This window comes from Mytilus californianus, unplaced genomic scaffold, assembly GCF_021869535.1.
Source record: "Mytilus californianus isolate M0D057914Y unplaced genomic scaffold, xbMytCali1.0.p SCAF_12, whole genome shotgun sequence".
Classification (NCBI taxonomy): Eukaryota; Metazoa; Mollusca; class Bivalvia; order Mytilida; family Mytilidae; genus Mytilus; species Mytilus californianus.
The window spans coordinates 13,541,781-13,563,979 of NW_026262604.1; the positions used below are offsets into that span (position 1 = coordinate 13,541,781).

The window sequence follows — 22,199 nt, forward strand, 5'->3', positions numbered from 1 at the left end:
ATTTTTAGATTTAAAGAAAGCTTTTGATCTGGTTAATCATATAATTTTATTAAAAAAGCTTGAATATTATAATGTTTCAAACTGTACACTAGACTGGTTTAAGTCATACTTGTATGAACGAAGTCAACAAGTTTTAAAAGGTCAATAACGTAATGTCTAATACTAAATGCATAAAAACTGGTGTACCACCAGGCTCTATCCTTGGCCCTCTGTTATTTATTTTATATATCAATGATTTACCACTGAACATAGAAAATTCATTAATAGATTTATATGCAGATGATTCTACATTACATAGTATAGGTATTGATGTACTTCAGTTAACTGCTAACCTTCAAAATGATATTCATGTAATTGAAAACTGGTGTTCGCAAAATTGTATGAAACTAAATACCAAAAAGTGTAAATCAATGATTATTGGTTCAAAACAGAGGCTTTATTCAACTGGGAACAGTTTAGATATCAAAATTTCAGATGAACAAATAGAGAATGTAGATTGTGAAAAACTTCTTGGTTTATATATCGACAAAAAACTAAATTGGAATGAGCAAATATATAAAATGTCATGTATAATATCAAATAGAATCAATTTATTACAAAAGATAAGAAAATATTTACCTATGCATATACGTATTATTTATTTAAATGCTTATATTCTGCCATTGTTTGATTATTGTTGCAATATATGGGGAAGTTGTTATGAAAGTGGACTAAATAAACTTAATAAGTTATTAAAGAAATCTGCTGGGGTTATAGTAGAAGCTGACATAATGACATCATCCAGTTTGTTGTTTAATAGTTTAAACTCGTTAAATGTGGAAAAACGCATTCAATATCAAAAGGCAATACTTGTATTTAAATCATTAAATGATATGGTTCCTAACCATTTACAAAAAAACTTTCATTTTATTGGTAATCAGAATTATAATTTACGTTCAGCTGATGAAAAACTATTAAATCTTCCGAAACCAAAAACAAACTTTTTAAAGAAAACATTTACATATTCAGGTTCTCAAATATGGAACAGTTTACCAAATGAAATAAAAATGAGTAATACACTTGTATCTTTTAAAACAAAATGTTACACATTTTTCATCAATTGTGCAAATTAATATGCTTTTTCATTATTATCTAGATACAATTGTATATTGTGTATAATATATCATTATAACACTTTGTACTTATAAATATGTTATTATTATTTTGAGGACTCTCAGGAAGATTAGTTTTAACTAATGGGATTATCCTCTTGAAATAAAGATTATTTATTTATTTTATTTATTTAGTATTCTCATCATGCATATATAGTTATGGGATATTTGCAACTGGACGTTACGCAAACAGCATTCAATTGCTTATTCACATCTTTTAATATTTGTCTTTTGGTTTAATTTTATTGGTTCCTTGTGTTCTTTTGATCTCATTTATCCTTTTGTTTATTCATAAATGTTTAGACTCGTAAAGGCTTATACATGTAGCTGGCTTTGTTGTATAGACAATGTTTTATTGTTGAAGACTGTATCTTTGTTTCCCTTCAACATATCCGTATATTCATCTTACGTTTAAACGGAAATGCAATACCCTTGAATGCAGAGAGGAAAGAGACACAAATATTACTATCCCACAAAATGAAAGTGAGTTTTTTTTAAAAGTCCTTGTTTCATTTTGTATATCTTGATTTGCAGAAGAGCGATAAAAATAAAAATGAATGGATGGAAGGACTCCGAATCTATGAGTTTGATGCTAAAACAATGAAGGTTCATAAAGAGAAAATGTTCTGTTTATCTGGCCAGTGTTGGTGGACAAATTCAGGATTCACGGACATTGGACCTTTCATAAACAGTAAGTACATTTAGTAATGACCATTACCTCCCCATGCGATCACCGTTTAATTGTCAAAAGTCTCATTACTATTGTGATGTCGTTGGTTTATCTGTGGTAATACTCCCGGCTAAGATGCCATAAAACGAGAAGATTGCCCTAGACGTAAACACGACCCATCGCGTAATCTGAAGAAATAAAGACACCTTTTAGTTTTACACAAGTGGTACCAGTGGCGGATCCAGAAATTTTCATAATGGGGGGCCCACTGACTGCCATAAGAGGGGGCACGCTTAGTCATGCTTCAGTGATTCCCTGAATTGTCAACCAATTTTTTCCCACAAAGGGAAAAGGGGGGGGGGGGGCACCCTGCCGCCTTAAATCCGCCTCTGTGGTATGACCTAATACTCATTTACAAAATTTATCTATAGTGCATTAAAACAAGTGTAAAGCAAATACCGAGCGTCTTCCCACAACTACACTACGTTTGAAAAAAACATTAATGTTCCTTATTTGATAAAATATTAGCACGGGAGGTTTTACTTTTAGCAACCAGTTCCGAATGCGAGTTTGAACGATTTTCTATTCATAATTGTTGGCAGTTATTTTGACAGAAAGTCTATTGACCTCGATTACACATGGAACGTCTGCTGATAATCAAATAATAACAACATAAACTGTTCAATATTGTGTTGAGACCTTGCAGTCGAGAGAATGATCTAAATATGTTGAGCTTTAGGCGGATAATGAGCTTCCAGTGTTATTTTGAAACACCATGCATGAACAGCAATGAATGCGTCATATACAGCTTTTTGCCTAGTTGACGCCGTCATTTACGTGTACAATGATTATAAAGAGAAAGAGGAAAAGTATAGAGAATAGTCAGGCATATGATTTAACATATATATTAAAGACCAAAGACACGATTGTCAATAATTTTGAATGCAAGATTGTCAATAATTTTGAATGCAATCTATAGATATAGCATTTCTGGTTTTATCTATTTTAATTCTATTTAAGCTTATTCAACATTTATAGATTTTCTAGGAAAAGTACCGATTTTACTAACCAATGTCTTTTCTTGCCATAAACATGATAAACTGGCCAGTTTCTTTGTAGTTTCAGGGGAAAGAGTTATAATTAGTGATAATGTTGTTATTTCAGGATAACTGCTTTTGTGTTAAAAAAGTGATTTGATCCCAATGATTATAAACTCATCATAGATACCAGGCTTAAAATGTTGTATGCCAGACGCACGTTACGTCTACAAAAGACTCATTAGTGACACTCGATTCAAAAGAGTTAAAAATTCCATATAAAGTACGATGCAAAAGAGCATCGAGGACCCAGAATTCCAAAAAGTTTTGCCAAAATATAGCTAACTAAAGGCAATTTATTCCCGATGTAGAAAATTCTTAGTATTTCGAAATTTTCAAAGTTTTGTAAACAGTTGATTTATGATTATGACCATGTCATATATAATATATATCTTATATATGATTCATGTCAACACAAAAGTGCTGACTACCGGACTGAAAATCTAATTGATGGTTAACACTAATTGAAAAATGCTGTTTACAGCTGTTCCAAATGGTCGTGTTATTGGTGTAGCTTTACAAAGAAAGCTAAAAGGAAGCAAGAATTTAGACGGCGTGTACGCTGTTCTTGAGTCCATAGGAGCTCAAAGAATTAGGGAAGTCGACCATGATGATGTTTACGCCCTAATAACAATTAAAGGTATATATAAACTTTAAAGGGATGGCAATACTGACTTTATGTATGTGACTGAGTATAAAGTATCCGTCTGCTCTTAAATCATAAGAAATCATTCATCTCAAATATTGTTTTGGGGATTGGGGAGGAGGGTACAGTAATAGAGGTTTCTTGTGAAAAGACGAAACACAAGATTTTCTTTTGAAATTGTATTAATGAAAAGGTAGACATTTAGGCTAGAGGTCACGCGTTCCTTCGAGTGCGGAAAGTATTTCAAATACAAAACTGAACTGGGTATTGATTGTCTGTCACGTGGAATGTAGAACACAACCACAAGAACCAGAGCAAAGTGTCCAGTTACCTGTTTGATTGCAGACCTATTGAGTAAGCAGTCCATATGTAGGTGTCCATTAGATAGGGTTAAGGTGTCCATTAGATAGGGTTAAGATTTCATGTTTTATTCACATGTTCATATTGTTGCAAGATTTGACAGCTGGACAATAAAAATCGACCCATCCCAAGAAATCATTTGCCTCGCCCATTTGAACTTTTCAGATAACACATAATTGTCTAACTACTTCTCCTGTTATTTAAAGGTGATCCCAGTTCTACAGTTGAAGATATAGATAGAATATCAGGCGACAAAAAACGAGCAAGAGTTACCATCGTAACAACATTGAACAGTGGAAGTAAACAAAAAATTGAAGTCTTGAGTCAAGTGAAAAGTGGAGACTGGTTCGGAACATTTCTAGACTTTACCGTTTACCCATTCAATACTGGATTCCCTCGACTTGACCTCGTAGATAATGTAGAAAGTTGGGATGCTGGTAAGTAGTATGCAGGTTCAGATCCAGAATTTGATGTATGAGCGCGCTCCTGAGAATTAACAGTTAGAATTCCATATTTTGACAAAAAAAAAAACGGCAGCTGTTATTTTACCTATGATTTTTTTTCTGTTTTAGGGGGAGGCTGCGCACCTGGTATGATGATTCTGATTAGATATAAAATATCTAGCAGCACCCTCGTCAAATCACCTACTATTGTTTACTTTCAACCCAACCATCCTTCGTCGTGTATTCCCTTGTACCCAATCATGAAGCTACAAACAACGTACGCAAATGGACTATTTAATAATCCAATTTCTGCATGTTATATAATAAACACGTCAACTGGATCATTGAAACTCAATTATTTCGTTTGACTTAATGCCTAGTTAAAAGTTCGGTGTAAAATTATTGAAAAATACATGTATAATTCCTGCCCTTGTTGAACTGAGCATACAGAATAACATGACACGAAAGAATTATTTCTCAGATAAATTTACATTCTAACTACATCTATAGTACTGGTGTGTTATAAAAGTATTTCTCGTTACAATTTAAACAAAGCGCTTCAAATTTAAAATTTTCGTTTGTAGGAGACAAAGTTTTGTTAACATCAACCGACTTTGATATGAACCAAGCTGAAGTAGGAATTGTCGCTGAATGCAATGATTGTGGCCCTAAGCAGATACGTGTTGACCGTAAGTATTATGTTAAACTGTTTTTCATAGGTCGAACTTTTGTTGGTTTTTTCTGCGTTCATATAGAATTTGTTATTTCTTTAATCATAAAATGAATCACTTGCGTAAACATAATTAATCAAAGCTTGATCCTTGTTGAAAGAAAATCCTAAAATGTACTTAGTACGACAACTTAAATTTTATAACAGCAGATACGTATTATATTAAAGCAGAGTTTAAACATTTGTCACTCGGGGGAGCTAAACACTTTGTATCCTTTTCTTTATAGTGTAACGTGAATTTTGTCACTGGGCGGAGCTTACACACTTTGCTACATTTTCTTTTTAGTTTACGGTGAATTTGGTCACTGGGAGGAGCTTAAACACTTCGTTTTATTTTCTTTGTAGTATAATACCGTAATTTGGTTACTGGGCGGAGCTTAACCAATTTGTTTTTTTTTTCTTTATTGTGTATTGTGAATTTGGTTACTGGGCGGAGCTTAAGCTGTATTTCCTTTTCTTTATAGTGTACCGGACTTTGGTCATTGGGCAGAACTTTGATAATTTATTTACTTTAATAGTTTATCGAGGATTTGATTACTGGGTGTACCTTCAACAAATTGTTTGCTTTCTTTATAGTGTACCGTGAATTTGGTCACTGGGCGGAGCTTAGAAATGGGATCGACTACAGAGGAGAGGTAGCCTTACTGACCAGAAACATCAGAATTCACGGAGAAATACAACCAAATTGTCCAAGTGAAAATGGAAATTGTCATAAATTCAAATATGACACTTTTGGAGGACACGTTAAAGTAAGTGGTGTTTTTGAAAATGTATGCGAGTTTTTTAAAATTGATATAGCTTCATCAGGCAACTTTTGCAAACATACAAAAGTATATAAAAACATGGATGCTCGGGCAACAAGCCATTAATATTAATTGTATGTCTATCGTCTTACACGTTATCTTAGTTTTATATGGGTTGATAAACATAACATGTCAAATCGTATTGAAATTACAACCTTTCATACTTGATGAAAACCGGTTACGTTTTTGAGGCACATGTCACCTTCAATACATCGGTAAGCAACAGGAAAATTAATCAAAACTATCAATTGTCCTGGTATCTGAGTTGTTTTAATCTGTTACAATTATTGTATTTGAATTTTATATCAATCCATAAAATGTAAATATATGTATTAAATGCAGCATGTGCTTCATACCTTGCAATCCTATCGCTTAAACTAATGGAGAAAGGGATATGTTATATTAACTCATGTCACCACATGCAAGTAGAAGACGCATTCTACAGCTAAATTGTTTGATAGACATATTGCCCACTTTTCTGATTTGACTCAAAATAATTCCACGTAGATGTACACTTGTCAAATATTTATCAACTGTGAAAAATGTTTCATATGGTATATTTATATTGCTTGTAATTAACAGGTAAACAGATATTTCAAAAATGTCCACTTGGAAGGTGTAGAATTAGAGAATATGGGACAGCAAACAAGTTTAGGTTTGTGTTTGTTTTTCTGCGGTTACGAGTGACGAGCTAAGTGGCAGTTGTTGATCTGTTTTGACTTACGAAACATTCTCATATCATCAATACGTCATCTGTTTGTAATTTGATTAACAGATATAACACAAGTATAGAAATTGGCTGTATGTAAACCAATAAAATAATTTAATGGTGTTTGGAAACCGGCTGAATTGGTTAACTGGGAAATGGAACAAAAAAGGGGGGTTACTTGCTTGTTGCAAAACAATGAAATGGTTGATTTGTATATTGAAACCTATGAAATGCTTGACTGATGTCTGCAAATCGATAAAATTGTTTATTGGGGGGAAAATGATAAAATGGTTGATTGATAATTGCAAACCAATGAACTGGTTGATTGGTAAATTGAAACCTATTAAATTGGTCGATTGGTGTATGGAGAGCCCCCCCCCCCCCCCCCCCCCCCCCAAAAAAAAGGGTTAATTGGTGTTTGCAAATCGATAAAATTAATGATTGATGGTTGCAAACAAATAAAACTGGTGGTCGTTGCAATTAAACTAATAAAATGGTTGATCGGTGCATTTTAATCAATAAAAGTAGATTGGTTTTTGACCAATGCTTCTTTTTATTTCTCTCCCCTAACAAGGTGTAATGCCGTGATACGTAATATACTAAGTAATGTTGAGATACATGTTACTTATTGTTGATTATTACCAACAGGAAATTATCCACTTCATTTCCACATGTGTCATGATACTGACGATGAGAACTATCCAAATCCACCATACCTCAGGAAAAATTCCATTCATCATACTTTTGCTCGGTGTATAGCCATCCATGGATCACATGGTGTAACGGTACGTTGATAATCACGTGACTGTCTTCGTTGCTCAGCCTGAAGTTGGTTCAACGTTGTTTCAAGTCACATGACAATTTTGTCAGAACAACGGTATATACCAACTACATGACAAAAACATCCATATTTTTTATTTAAAACTTGAAATGAATTTCGTTAAGTCAAATATATAATACGAGATAAGGTAAAGAGGTGAATTGTACTGTTTTAGTTGATGTTTTTCTTTCATGCATTGATGTTATTCCAATTCAATCTGTAAAATTTCTTCGAAAAGCTGTTATATAAATTACAGTTTGTTAAAACAAATGAGAGGGAACACGGAATTTGTCTTTTATAGAAATTTAAAAGAAAATTTATTTAAGTTTGGAGTTTAATACAGATTTGGATAAATAGTATTTCATTCGAGAAATATGCAAACAGATGTGATCGAAAATTCTTTTATGTAGCACTTTTTCTCCACTGTCATGCAAAATGGCATTAAAATTATTATTTCAAAATAACATTAATTCCAATGGCTTTAACTTACATTTTACCTGACTTTAACACATTCTCTTAACATTTTGTCTAACATTCCTTATTATTTATCATGAAGGTACAAGATAACGTGTGTTACGATCATCTTGGTCACGGAATATTCTTAGAAGATGGTGGAGAAAAACGTACTCTCATTGATGGTAATTTGATAGCTGTTACACGTAAAGGAGACCTAATCCCTACTGATAGAGAGTAAGTATATTACCAGAGTTATTTATTAAAGTTAATTTTAAGAAAAACAGACTCTATCGGATAGTTGTTACATCGGAAATCACACCACATCTCCTCATTTTGAAATACATGAACTTGCTAATACAATATTTGAATTCAATCATAACTGCCGGTGCTAATTTTAATTTTATGATTGCAAATATTGTTGTCTTTTATCCTAATGAAAACTGGAAAGCATTCGCCATGCATCGTCCTAAATCGATCGAACAATACTCCAGTTCCGAGATACGGTAGTTAGTTTTATCCTGCAATCAGCCCTCTATTGTACAAATACCAGGTACACACATAATTTTTTGCTTTATTTGTACTTGTAAAGTCTCCTGATACCCGCTTCCTTGTTGAGCAAGCGGTAATATGAATATTTCTTTCTGGTAACAGTTCATCAGCGTTTAAACTATGTCGATTTCTTTGAAAAATCAGAGACAATGATTGGGAATTAAACAACTAAAGCTCTAGTGCCGTGTGTTGGTTGCAGGATAAAACAATATATATACATTGTCGGAAATACAAAATGTATTTATACTCGCTACGAAACAGGAAAAAACTCGGCGAGCCTCGCTTTTCATCCTGTTTCTAAATCTCGTACAAATAAATTTTATATTTTCCGACAATGTACATATATTGTATATATATATATCTGTCCAACTGATTTTCATCACCGCGTGACGGGTGGGGGAGGGGAGGAGGAAATTTGATGCTAAACTGAACGAAATTTTCGGGAAACAATAATCTAATTAGTTGGGCACCCTCCTTTCAGTCGTACGGGACATTGATATTACGTACCTTCGGAACATGAATTATTTGTAGACTATCCTGCAGAATGACGACCCTGAAAATGCTTGAAACTTTAATAGGTACAGGGATACAGGCGCGCCTTCTATCTGATAAATGATGTCATAAAGGAGTGCGTAATTATCCTATTGTTTACATTTATTATATTCAATAATCTCCTCTTTTCAGTTTTCCGTCCTCATTTTGGATCACCAACCCGAAAACGAGACTGCGTAATAACATTGCAGCTGGTTCTGAGGTAAGATAATTTTGATCAATGACCTTTGTGTATTGTAAAGTGTATACTACACTATCTTTTATGTGTATAGTTTAACACTATTCTATTCAACGTAGCAACGGATGGCTTCAATTACTGTTTACTTACTTAGTTCCGAAAATACTTTTTTCACTTATAACCCCCCTTTGCGATTTGATAACTTGATAGATGTCTAAATATTAGATAAATAAATAAATAAATAATCTTTATTTCAAGAGGATAATCCCATTAGTTAAAACTAGTCTTCCTGAGAGTCCTCAAAATAATAATAACATATATTATTTATAAGTACATACAATATTATAATGATATATTATACACAATATACAATTGTATCTAGATAATAATGAAAAAGCATATTAATTTGCACAATTGATGAAAAATTTGTAACATTTTGTTTTAAAAGATACAAGTGTATTACTCATTTTTATTTCATTTGGTAAACTGTTCCATATTTGAGAACCCGAATATGTAAATGTTTTCTTTGAAAAGTTTGTTTTTGGTTTCGGAAGATTTAATAGTTTTTCATCAGCCGAACGTAAATTATAATTCTGATTACCAATAAAATGAAAGTTTTCTTGTAAATAGTAAGGAACCATATCATTTAATGATTTAAAAACAAGTATTGCCTTTTGATATTGAATGCGTTTTTCCACATTTAACCAGTTTAAACTATTAAACAACAAACTGGATGATGTCATTATGTCAGCTTCTACTATAACCCTAGCAGATTTCTTTAATAACTTATTAAGTTTATTTATTCCACTTTCATAGCAACTTCCCCATATATTGCAACAATAATCAAACAATGACAGACTATAAGCATTAAAATAAATAATACGTATATGCATAGGTAAATATTTTCTTATCTTTTGTAATAAATTGATTCTATTTGATATTATACATGACATTTTATCTATTTGCTCATTCCAATTTAGGTTTTTGTCGATATCTAAACCGAGAAGTTTTTCACAATCTACATTCTCTATTTGTTCATCTGAAATTTTTATACCTAAACTGTTCCTAGTTGAATAAAGCCTCTGTTTTGAACCAATAATCATTGCTTTACACTTTTTGGCATTTAGTTTCATACAATTTTGCGAACACCAGTTTTCAATTACATGAATATCATTTTGAAGGTTAGCAGTTAACTGAAGTACATTATTACCTTTACTATGTAATGTAGAATCATCTGCATATAAATCTATTAATGAATTTTCTATGTTCAGTGGTAAATCATTGATATATAAAATAAATAACAGAGGGCCAAGGATAGAGCCTTGTGGTACACCAGTTCTTATGCATTTAGTATTAGACATGACGTTATTGACCTTAACTTGTTGACTTCGTTCGAACAAGTATGACTTAAACCAGTCTAGTGTACAGTTTGAAACATTATAATATAAGAGAATATCTAATGGTAAAAATAAATGTATTTAACGATTTAAAATAAGTTTCTGATGTTTAATGCATAATTTGCTGTTTTTCTTTTATAAGTTTTTGAAATTGAAAGATGAATTATACATATAAAATTTGTTAATAAATGAATTAAATCTTTTATACCATGTTTGACGTTTAAGGAAGTATACTTTGCAAGTAGCTGAGATTCAACACTGCACGTGAAAGTATAACATTTGTCTTAACATTTTACAGGGAACGGGTATATGGATTATATTTCCCCACGAACCGACAGGTCCATCACGTGGCCTTGGTTTTATGGCGAGAGACGAAGCAAGACATACAAAGTTTACAGAAATTACAAATAATTTAGCTCATTCCAGTTTGTTTGTAAGTTTGCATTGTCTATGATGTGTTTTTTCTTTTTGGATAAATGCGAAGATCGATCTAGTGTTTTTCGCTGACAAACACCATTTCTGCAAAATTGGATTACCTTAAGTTTCGTTTATAAAAATCATTAAAGATAGACCTAAGGTAAGACACAGGAATCACTGGTTCGTTTATTTCAGCCATTTTATATTCCAAGCTTGTAAGTAACATATTATTTTACGACTGTTTCACATGAGAGCGTAAAATGCATTACCGAAACTGCCTATTGCCAACGTTTTACTGACACGAATAGTTGTGTCCTTTAATCCAGGTATTAACTCCTTTCGGAAGAAAAAAAGTTTCATAGTCAATGGACCAGACTTAGTTCTAAAGACACATTTGCTCTAAAAGTGAAATTTTAACAAACAAATATTTCACATAAGTATATAGAATTTTCGCTACTTAGGGGTGATGTCAGGTGCTTCGGAAGGGTAAACAGAATAATACTTTATAGGTAGATGTTTTTCTTCTAGGTTTTTAGGAATTTAATCGTTATATTTTTCAAAACATTTAATACAATGCCTAGATATACGCAAAGGGGAATGCGAACTATCCAGAAAATTTGAAAACGAACATCTGTAACAAAATGTTACATGTCAAACACATTCAGATTTTTTCCTGGTCCTATATTTTTATGATCATGTTATTTTTCAGGCTGGATTTTTCTTTGATGGAAGAATAGAAGACAATCTTGTGCGACAACAACACGTGACTAATGGCTACTTTCCACGTACCATGCCGAGAGATCCGAAAAATAATGATGCTAGAGACGATCCTGTATATATCAATAAGTTAACATGTAGGTATACAAGAAACAAATACTGTAATACTGTATTTCGCATTTAGTCCTTTCTAACTGAATTCGCGGCGATTTATTTTTGCGATTTTCTTATGGTCATGATGTATTCATATAAGGGAAGGTCCAAGTGTTACATATTCGCGACAATTTATATTCGCGTTACTTTTCTACTCACAAATATCGCGTTAATAAATTGCTCGCGAAAATCAGTTGGTGTACAGTTATACGATTAATAGATAGCAACGATGAGTAAACCAATTATAGATATTATAGGGTAAGGCACGGGATTACTAAATCAAATATTTCCCGCCATTTGTTTTGAAACGACGCTTTCCTACAATGCAGCGTTCTTATGCCAATTAAAAAAGTTCGAACATTTTTATATTTCACCTGGTTCTACTGAGCAGTTGGGCAACAGCCTATGATTATTCCACGATAACCAATTGTTGGTATATCTTCTGTATTCAATTAATCCGTCCCGTATCAGTTTAAAGCGTTGGTTAAAGGTACTTTACAATCATGTTGTCTCACGTCAACTTGAATCTTAGTCCACATGTTCATTGTAATCACGGTTTGGTACATTAAAAAAAAATGTGTGCCAAAATAGGGTTTTGAACTAGATTTCCTGGTTCACTGGGCATCGGATGTGATAGTGTCAGCCCAGCATGTTGTCCTAAGGACGAATATTCTTGATTGTTGTTTTATATATTTAAAGACAAGAAGGATGCATACCTGCCAACTTTCACGATTTAGGCGTGTACTACACGATTTTGACCCTTTGTCACGATTGCACGATCGTGATCGTGAAAAAACCTCTAAAACATAATTTTTTGAAAATCTACACGAAAAAATATGATTGTTCTCGATTTTGAACTGTTCCCAAGGGAAGACAATCGTGATCAGCCAATCAAATTCTGTGTTTCTCATGATCAAATTAATAAGCCAATCAAAAACGTTTTCTCTTAAGATTATTCTAACATGCTAGATTTTGAACTTGTGTTGTATTCCTCAGTGTGTTAGTCAGAATTGTAAATTCGTGAACATGGAAGGTTAATTTTCATCTGCAAGGAGGTTCTTAAACAGCTTAAGAATAAAAGCATGGCTGATTGACAAAATTCAATGATGCAGTACTACCATAAAGATAATAAATAGTAGTTTATTCACTAATTTATTGACATTACACTTGCTGTAACAAGTCATATGTCATTTTTGTATTCAATTAAACAGGGACAGTCTATATAAATGGGGCAAATCATTTAAAGTACAATGTACTATACATTTTGTACTTCATTTTTCACAAGGACCAAACAAACCGGTTTGGAGCAAACCCCCCAAATGAGGGGTATATCCCTTAAATGAGGGACTGCCCCCAAGACATTAAGACAAGGGGTCATTTTACTGTTGTAAAAAAGAAAAAAGAAAAAATTTAGATTTTTTAACTTAAAAGTGGGAAAATTCATTATATTTGGAACAACTTTAAAGTCTTTTCTAAATGAGGGGTCCAATTATTTTTAATAATAAATAAGATAAAAATCCAGGAACATTACAAAATTCTTGGACATGTTTTGACCATATAATACCAGATAGATGGTTAATTCTTTAGGAAAAGTTTCTTCAAATACTTAATAATATAGATGTGTGCTCATTTGTACTTAAAATTGGTTTATAATGTCCTTACATTGAGGGGTTACCCCTCATTTGGGGTGTTGTTCCCAACCTGATAAAAGTCCTTCTTTGTGTGCATAATTGTAAATTTTAAACATCAACAATCATTTTATATCCTAACACAAGAAAATAAATCCTGGTCTTCTTGCTACAGATTCATCCTTTCTACTGATATATTAATAATAACTAGAGTCATGCTAATAAACTTAAGAAAAAGGCTTGTAAGCTCATCATACAAATATGACACTTTTTCTAGACCACAAAACAGCACACGCAAAATATGTCGCAAAGAAGTGTTGTCGCGCACTAAAACTCCCATTGGGACTTTCAAAAGTTGGCAGGTATGAGGATGAAAAAGAAAAGTCTACCCAACAAATAACAGGAAACAACTGTGTACGAGATAGAGAACAAATATGGCACAATCAGGCAACTGGTGGAAATGTTATCAATCCTCAGGGTTGGAATTAAACTATAGGTACATGCAAAGCAACCCGCATTAATTGGGATATACGTAAACATAGTCATATTGAACTGATAGTCACAAAAAGTTGTTGAGCAAATGAATTGACCATCATATATATTTTGTGTATATTTAAGGTTGGAAAAACAGAATACAGAACAGTTGGATAAATGGTGGACTTTACATTATGAAACATTACTCGTAAGTTGATTTCTTTGTGTTTAACGCATATTTCTTTACACTGGACGCTCTAAAGTCGGTCGTATCATCATCCTTTTAGATGATGAACTCATCTAAGGCGAAACATTATTGACACAGCAGTAAATTGAATGCATGCACTTTCCATTTGTTTTTTTTTTTGTTTGGTTGTTTTTGATTGTTTTTGGTTATTTTTGTTGTTGGTTTGTTTTGGTTGTTTTTACAATCCTTTTTATTTTTGACTGTTTTAGATCAGCAGACAGCGCACGTGGGTTGACATTCCCAAGGTAAGCTTTCTTGTTTGCCCCTTTTACTAACAAATTTGACTTACTCGGTCGACCTACAATTACAAAAAAAAACCCAAACAAAAACAAAAAAACAAAAACAATTGTGCATGTTTGATTATTCAAGACATCGCTATTAATCTTATTGTATGAGCATTTAGTGGCATTAAACTTTTTCAAAAACTATTGTGTGAAAACGACGTTCTCGATTGTAATATGATGCAGAAGAATTTCTTAATTGTGAAGCTCACGAACGAATATTTATATTCAATTTGATATATTCTGTCTTATATTATTATAAAGCTCATCCGATCAGGAACAGTGGATATCACATAGTGTTTTCGCTGGAGAAACTGCTAACATCGGAGAACCGACCTGGACGTGGAACCATCAACTGAAACGTAGAGAGTGGTATCCGAGGTCTCTCGTTATGCCATGGTCACCGTAAGTAGAGAGTCGTTTCCAAGGCCTCTCGTTATGCCATGGTCACCGTAAGTAGAGAGTGGTTTCCATGGTCTCTCGTTATTCCATGGTCACCGTAAGTAGAGAGTAGTTTCCAGGGTCTCTCGTTATGCCATGGTCATTGTAAGTAGAGAGTGGTTTCCAAGGTCTCTCTTATGCCACGGTCATCGTAAGTAGAGAGTGATTTCCAGGGTCTCTCGTTATGCCACGGTCACCGTAAGTAGAGAGTGGTTTCCAAGGTCTCTCGTTATGCCATGGTCACCGTAAGTAGAGAGTGGTTTCCATGGTCTCTCGTTATGCCATGGTCACCGTAAGTAGAGAGTAGTTTCCAAGGTCTCTCATTCTGCCATGGTCACTGTAAGTAGAGAGTGGTTTCCAAGGTCTCTCGTTATGCCACGGTCACCGTAAGTAGAGAGTGGTTTCCATGGTCTCTCGTTATGCCATGGTTACCGTAAGTACAGAGTAGTTTCCAAGGTCTCTCGTTATGCCATGGTCACCGTAAGTAGAGAGTAGTTTCCAAGGTCTCTCGTTATGCCATGGTCATCGTAAATTTTAACATGTGAACAAAAAAAACTAGGCAACATTCATGGATAGTTGCTCCTGTAAATCGAGAAAAATATCATATGAAACAACAGTTTCAATATATACTAGCATCAAAAGAAAAATAATGCGAATACAATGCATTACATAGACTAAATAAACTATATTAGCCTGTTTCAAGTTAGGAGCCTCTAATCATATGTTGCCGTTGGTTGCTGATAGGAATAGAGAAACAAGGACACCTCCTCCAGACATTCAGAAAAGAGGAAAGGGAGACTGGATTGTTGTTACATGTACATGGTTATCTATCTTAGAGAGCATTGTTTGTCGAATGAAATTGTGAAATATTTCTTTATTACGAATTTACAAAGTTTATCACACAATGGGGCCTGAGCAGGATATGAATTACTTATTTTTTCATTTCAGAAAAGAGCCTATCCAAGGATTCATCTATTATGATAATCCAACATACGCAGACAAGATGTGGTTCACTGATTTTAGCGCAACGGACAATTACACATCTGGGGCATTTGGATTTAAAAGACAGAATGAATTTTGGAGTGCAGTTGTTAGCTCAGCAACTGACATTAAATTTGGTTTTGATGATGTAAGTACGACTTAAAAGTCCTCTGGATGTGTTTTTTTGTTTGTTTGTTTGAGCTTTTTTGTTTCAGTCTGTCGCTTTGATGTTTAGGATTATTCTTTCATTTCATTTTTAGAGAAATGAAAAATTATTTACCCACTTGGGCTTCTGCTTTTTTCCGTGATTTTGTATTTATTAAAAAATCGATAAGATTGTAATTCTGAATCAAAACAAAATTCATTTGGAAGCCATCTTTTGTTTTGCCTTTCTGATAATTTAAATTTATGTTGATAAAGGATGTCCTTCGATGCAAAATATAACAAAACATGTTAAATTTTCAATATTGTTTCAATTCAACAATATCAAATTCGAAATTGTTCAAGAATTTGTTTGCTGGCAGTACTTCAACATACGTGGAACGACTCATTTCCTGTTTTCGGTTCCTTTTCAGGGTTTCTCGTTTTACAAAAAAAGACACATTCGATATCTCGCAAATGTATACTAGCAGATGCGGATATAAGGGGTCCTGTGGGACCCCCTTTTATGATGCTACATAATGGTTAATGTATAGACTTTTTTACAAGTCCTATTCCTAATGTTGCCCCCTTTCAAAGTCAAGGATCCGCATCTGATAGGTATTTGATAAAAAAATATTTTAGCATTTTAAAAGCAAAAAGATTAAAATATAATCTAATACCTTGTAATTTTCCGTTATGCATTTGCATGTATAATTGGTTATCCTAAACTTGCCTCATGTTATTTTTTTCTCTTTCTTCAGCCATCTGAGGGCAACCGTGTTTACGATGGTGATAAAAATGTACCTGGATTTTCAGACCATGATGGCGACTTAACTGCTACCTTTAGAGATAAAGACGGAAGTGTGACTGGTTTATCGACATTTGAACAAATAGTGAAACCAGGACGTTATGAAACAACGTCAGCATGTCAACTAAGAGGAAACTGGGGCATGGCCTTCTGTCCATACAAATATGCTAAGGTAAGGATTTAACTAAGTATGATTGTCGCCATTAGGTGCAGAATAGGCTCCTTCCTTCCGGAGCACTTAATATTACCTTCTTTGTGACATTTGTACAGGCCAACCTGCATATTCACCTGTCTGGGGTCATTTGATTGGCATCTTCGTTGTTCATCCCTCAAACTCGTTTTTTTTTTTCAAATGTATTCCCTAGGTCGTCATCCTTTCAAAGATATATTTCCCTAGACCATAAAATGAAAACAACAACTATCAAATATCTTTCAGGGGCATTTGTTTTGATACATACACATATTTTTATTCTTCATCCTTTTCTACGATATCTCGTTTTTAAATTTGACAACTTTTTGTTTTTTGTATCTAGATTTGGGTATCGATGAACAATGGAGTTGGAGGCTGGCCGGGAAATACGCGACCATTCATGGTCCGTGACGACGAACCTGATCATCCAGAACATATCGCGAAGGGGAATATGGCACAGTTCATGGCTATTCTAGGAGGTTCACACAGTTATACATTACACTGGACGAAGGAAATTCCACGAGAGTTCTGGATCTGGGGACAAGGCGTTGAAAAGTATGTACTTTAAGATCATATAAGCAATGTAAAGTGGTAGTGCAAAATGATATGCTAAGTTATCAAAACGGAAATATCAGCTTTCCTGTATATTAATGCAATGAAGTTATTGCATCTTTAATTTGTTTTTAGTTGCTGTTCCTTAATTTTTCTAAATGAACGAAGTTGAAACTCCCCTTACATTGGGTACCCCGTGATCCATTTAATCCATTTTAGTATTGAAACCTTGAAGTAATGTTGGCTTTACATGCTTTTGGTCACAAGAGTTGCCTGATGCAGGTTAATAAAAAAAAAACACGTGGCGTGAGCATGGTAACCACATCATGAATTTTGATAGACTGATGATAATCTCTAAAAAGAAACGTTCCACATGAAATACCGGTAAACAACTTATTGCTCTCTTTATATTAGCTCACAATTTTACCTTTGGACCAGTTTATTTGTTTGTTTATTATTTGTTATTTGTTTTGTCGTTATTGAAAGTTAAGACTATTACTTTGTTCTCTTTTTTCAGAAACCAGTTTGTCCGTATTGGTGTTTGCCTACCTGTCAATGCAGACTTCGAGTTATTCACGTGGTCTCCTCAATGGCGTCCAACCATAGGGATGTGGAAAAAGAAATCGTCTATTCAAGAACTCGACGCAGATCAAAGTGGCGATGCTTATTACTGGGACACTTCAAACGGGTATGTATTTAACAGAAAAACCAGATTCCGGAGCTTCCTAACCCCCTTCTGTTTTTTGGTAAGTTTTATGTTAGTTTTCCGAGTTGTATTGTTGATTGTTGTTTGTCTTTTCGTCGTTTTTCTTTTGATTATGGCGTTGCATGTTTATGGTTTTTGGTTGCCACGTACATTTGTTACGTTCTCCCCTTCATTGACTGCTTAGTTTATTCCTTAATCACTTGATAATAATCCGTTTGTGGTAAAAAAAAAGATTAAAAAAAGCTTTAGTAATTGATAGCATATATATGCTTTTACAATTTATATTAATTTTTTACTACTATTAGTTAGAAATTAACAAAAAAAAAAAAAAATGTTTGTGTCTTTTTGTTGATTGTCCTTTGGTTATCTTTGCTGGAACCTTCAAACAATTATTGACTAGTCACTGACGTCATTAATCAGTTGTGTGTTTTCATGTCTTTAGATTTTATCTGATTTAGTCATTATTCAAAGAAGGATGATATATTTCGAAAAAAAATATGTACGCTATCAAATATACTTGTCTTAACCGGCCATTTGATTTGAAAATATAAAAAGATATGTTATTGTCAGGATATACTATCTTCGGTAAACTCATTACTGAAGACAATAGTAAGGAGGGATTCTTCATTTCCGTATTTTTTTCTCTATTCTCTATTTTTTGCCTTTTTTCTCTATTCGTTCTCTTTCTCCATTATTCTCTATTCTGTCGTCATAAGTGTTTTGAGGTAAACTGTAGTCAATTGAAATAAAAACTGAACAAGGCTTGAAAATATATTGCTCAACTACCATAAAACAGTTGTAGCACTTTTGTTCCAGAATGCTGTTCATGAAGTTCATAAACTACAAAGAACGTACGGCGTCTACATCAAAGCTATGTGAAGGGCACTGTCCTGTTGTTAGGATCACAGTGAAGTATGGAGACAGAAGTAAAGGAGACTGTCGTCATAGAGCTTATGTTAGTCCTGGTTTATATAAGAGGCCGAGCACAGTAAGTATTACAACATCCGCCCCCCGTATCTCAAAAAAGATTGTCCTCGCCTAAAAAATGACAGAAGTAATTGAAATTGTCATCATTAGGAAAACATCAACTGTACAAAATGTTTGAATATATCACTGAAAATTCATTATCAAACTTCAGTTGCTAGCATCTGCGTTCTTTGACTTTGATAGATAATTCTCTCATTTGGCAATCATACCACGTCTTCTTAATTATATATATATGTTGTGTACAAGTTATCATGTTGTACAAATTATAATTTGTAAAAAAACATTGTACAAATTTTAATTTGTATTTTGTCTTTGAACAAATTGTCATTTGTACAAAAAGTGCTTGTTCAAATTACAATTTGTACAAAATTTGACTAAAATTCACTTATAACTTGTACAATATTTTCTAGTATGAATTTTGTTATGAAAAAGCATTGATACACACTACAGAATTTTTATTCAATGACCACACAATAAACCCTATTTACAAAATACAAAAGTACCCAGATGGAGACAGGAAATGTAATTGATACATGCATGCCAGTTAATTCTGATAGTACAATAGAAATTGGCCCCAGTGACAATTCTGATAGAATAACAAAAATTGGCCCCAGCGACAATTCTAATAGTATAATAGAAATTGGCCCCAGTGACAATGTGATAGTACAATAGAAATTGGCCCCAGTGACAATCATGATGACGCTGACGTTAAAACACCAATCAAACGTGCCAGGAAGCGTGCGCTGTCTGACCAACAGATCCAAGCCGAATATCTAACCAAGAAAACGAAACAGAAATAATCAGAACTTGCAGTGGGGGATAAAGTCATTATACCAATTCCTCAGTATGCTCGTGCCCCAACTGATCCTCGAAATATCTTAAATGTAATTATTTAATCTGGAGAACTTGGGTACCGCATTGAAACAGCTGTAGGAATTTTAACAGGATATTTGTCGAGAAATCAAATTGAAGCTGTTAAAGACACATCTTTATTCGCCGCAACATTTTCTGAGCTTCAACTTTCGCTACGTTAAGCAGTTAAGAAGCTTTCAAAAACTGGTGGTCAGGGGTTTCTTTCATGTAAATGCAAAGGGGGATGCACCACTTCTAAATGTAAATGCAAAGAGCAAAAGATGTTGTGCAATTCCCGATGCAATAATTCACTCACTCTATATATATAGATCAATTTAGAAATAAGATTAAGCAATTCGGAATTCTTTCTATTTTCAAAATTGGAATAACAGGTGTTCCGAGTGGAATGAGACTCGATAGGACACCTGTCAAATAATTTTAGACAATAGAAACTCGTTCAATAACGCGTTTGGAAAATAAGATTCGAATCTCAATGCTATATTTAGACAAATTGTGATAAAACTTTCACATTTTACAAGCGAGATAGTATGTACCTTCAGACACTATCTATTGTTTGAATAGTGGAAGAAATGAAATACATAGTCATACTTAATCAAAAAACCCCATTAAAAAAGAAGCTAGTATGTGCTTCCGAAGTTTGACTAAGGCTATACATGTATACAAAAATGTGTTGCAGTTGAACAATTTATGTAATTAATGCTAACGAAAAATTGTGTGATAAAAAGTAAAGAAGGAGATTTGTGGGTGGAGATAAAACGAAATTTTCAACAATATTGTGTTGTACACATTGCAACTTTTCATTATTAAATTATTTCTATGAAGTATAAATAAAATACTTATGTAGTTGTTTTTGCTTTAGGGAATTATGGGTAACGATGATAGATCGCTTCCTATGACGTCAGCAGCAGCTCCTGCAGTAAGTAGACATTTCTGTATATCTTTTTTTGATTTTACTTCCATGTATATATGTCGTCTTGAATATGGAATATTTATCACTTAACGTTAAGCAAACGAAATTTAATCGTTTTCATTTATGTTTTGGAATGTTTTTCTTTTTTGTGTTTGTTGTATTTTAAGGGGTGTGTTGGGAGATAATTAGTAAGAAACCTTAACTGTTTTCCTAGAAATGTTTCGTTTAATTGAGAATTATGAAAAAAAATTATTCAAAATCATACATGAATAGATGAAAATGGTATTTAAACAAAAATAAACATTATACAGACATTAAAGTGTGATGGACGCAAATAAGGAAACCTTGCAATAAAAGCATAAAGCATGAGTCGAAATTAGTGAAAACTTAATTATATAGTGCTTCAGATTGGTAAACATTTCATATCAAGAACATAACACACAAATAAAATCCAAAACGAAAGAGCAGGAAGAAACGATTTGCCGTTTTAGAATCTTATGCATTCTTTGTGATTTTTTCGAAAGCGCACTTCAGAATGTTGTGATTTAATTATTATGCTGACAACTTAAATAATGAAACTTCAACCAAACAAGAGTCCAAATCACGCGGATATAAGTAACGACTTCAGCAATGAGTAAAACCCATACTGTAAATACCAAATTTTGAACAGAGCTCTCATTTTATATAAACTAACAGTATTTTTTTTATTCACAGGGTTGGGGAGCAGGATCTCAGTTACCATTCGTGTAGATGTTTGTACTTCTGGAGACTTTGCTATTTATGAAACAATTCAGTTAAAAATAAAATACATTAACGTAACAAAAGAATTCTTTACATACTGTATTACTTTATTATTGCGTTTTATACATTATTAAAAAAGTCTGCAATATACTTATAGTTTTCAAAAGTAATATTTTTATTATGCGTTAATATTTTTAATATGCATTTGAATTTTCTTAAACATTCTGTTATATTTTATTATTCTGTAAATACTTATTTCTGTTAAAAGAGATGAGACAATATATTTGTTGTTTGTGTTTATATATGATAGTGCCATCAATTGAGTACCCTACATTTACCAAGTCTAAATGGAGAAGTCTTTATTCTTCATATCTGCATTGTTTTATTTTTA

At 33.2% G+C, this 22,199-nt stretch overlaps 1 protein-coding gene across 1 annotated transcript in view; it reads left to right on the forward strand.

The window, feature by feature from the left end:
• LOC127721407 (cell surface hyaluronidase-like) overlaps positions 1-21,947 on the forward strand; it is a 57,516-nt gene extending 35,569 nt beyond the window's left edge. Inside the window, exons 5-25 of the mRNA XM_052228128.1 lie at positions 1,686-1,842; positions 3,403-3,558; positions 4,131-4,361; positions 4,952-5,056; positions 5,674-5,846; positions 6,483-6,555; positions 7,258-7,394; positions 7,986-8,119; positions 9,119-9,188; positions 10,860-10,994; positions 11,688-11,832; positions 14,095-14,158; positions 14,407-14,442; positions 14,743-14,883; positions 15,868-16,048; positions 16,803-17,021; positions 17,383-17,594; positions 18,109-18,279; positions 19,114-19,285; positions 21,017-21,073; positions 21,782-21,947. Coding sequence (XP_052084088.1) covers positions 1,686-1,842; positions 3,403-3,558; positions 4,131-4,361; positions 4,952-5,056; positions 5,674-5,846; positions 6,483-6,555; positions 7,258-7,394; positions 7,986-8,119; positions 9,119-9,188; positions 10,860-10,994; positions 11,688-11,832; positions 14,095-14,158; positions 14,407-14,442; positions 14,743-14,883; positions 15,868-16,048; positions 16,803-17,021; positions 17,383-17,594; positions 18,109-18,279; positions 19,114-19,285; positions 21,017-21,073; positions 21,782-21,817 — 2,805 coding nt within the window. The 3' untranslated portion in view covers positions 21,818-21,947. The remainder of the gene's footprint in view (positions 1-1,685; positions 1,843-3,402; positions 3,559-4,130; positions 4,362-4,951; positions 5,057-5,673; positions 5,847-6,482; positions 6,556-7,257; positions 7,395-7,985; positions 8,120-9,118; positions 9,189-10,859; positions 10,995-11,687; positions 11,833-14,094; positions 14,159-14,406; positions 14,443-14,742; positions 14,884-15,867; positions 16,049-16,802; positions 17,022-17,382; positions 17,595-18,108; positions 18,280-19,113; positions 19,286-21,016; positions 21,074-21,781) is intronic.
• Positions 21,948-22,199: the final 252 nt, after the last annotated feature.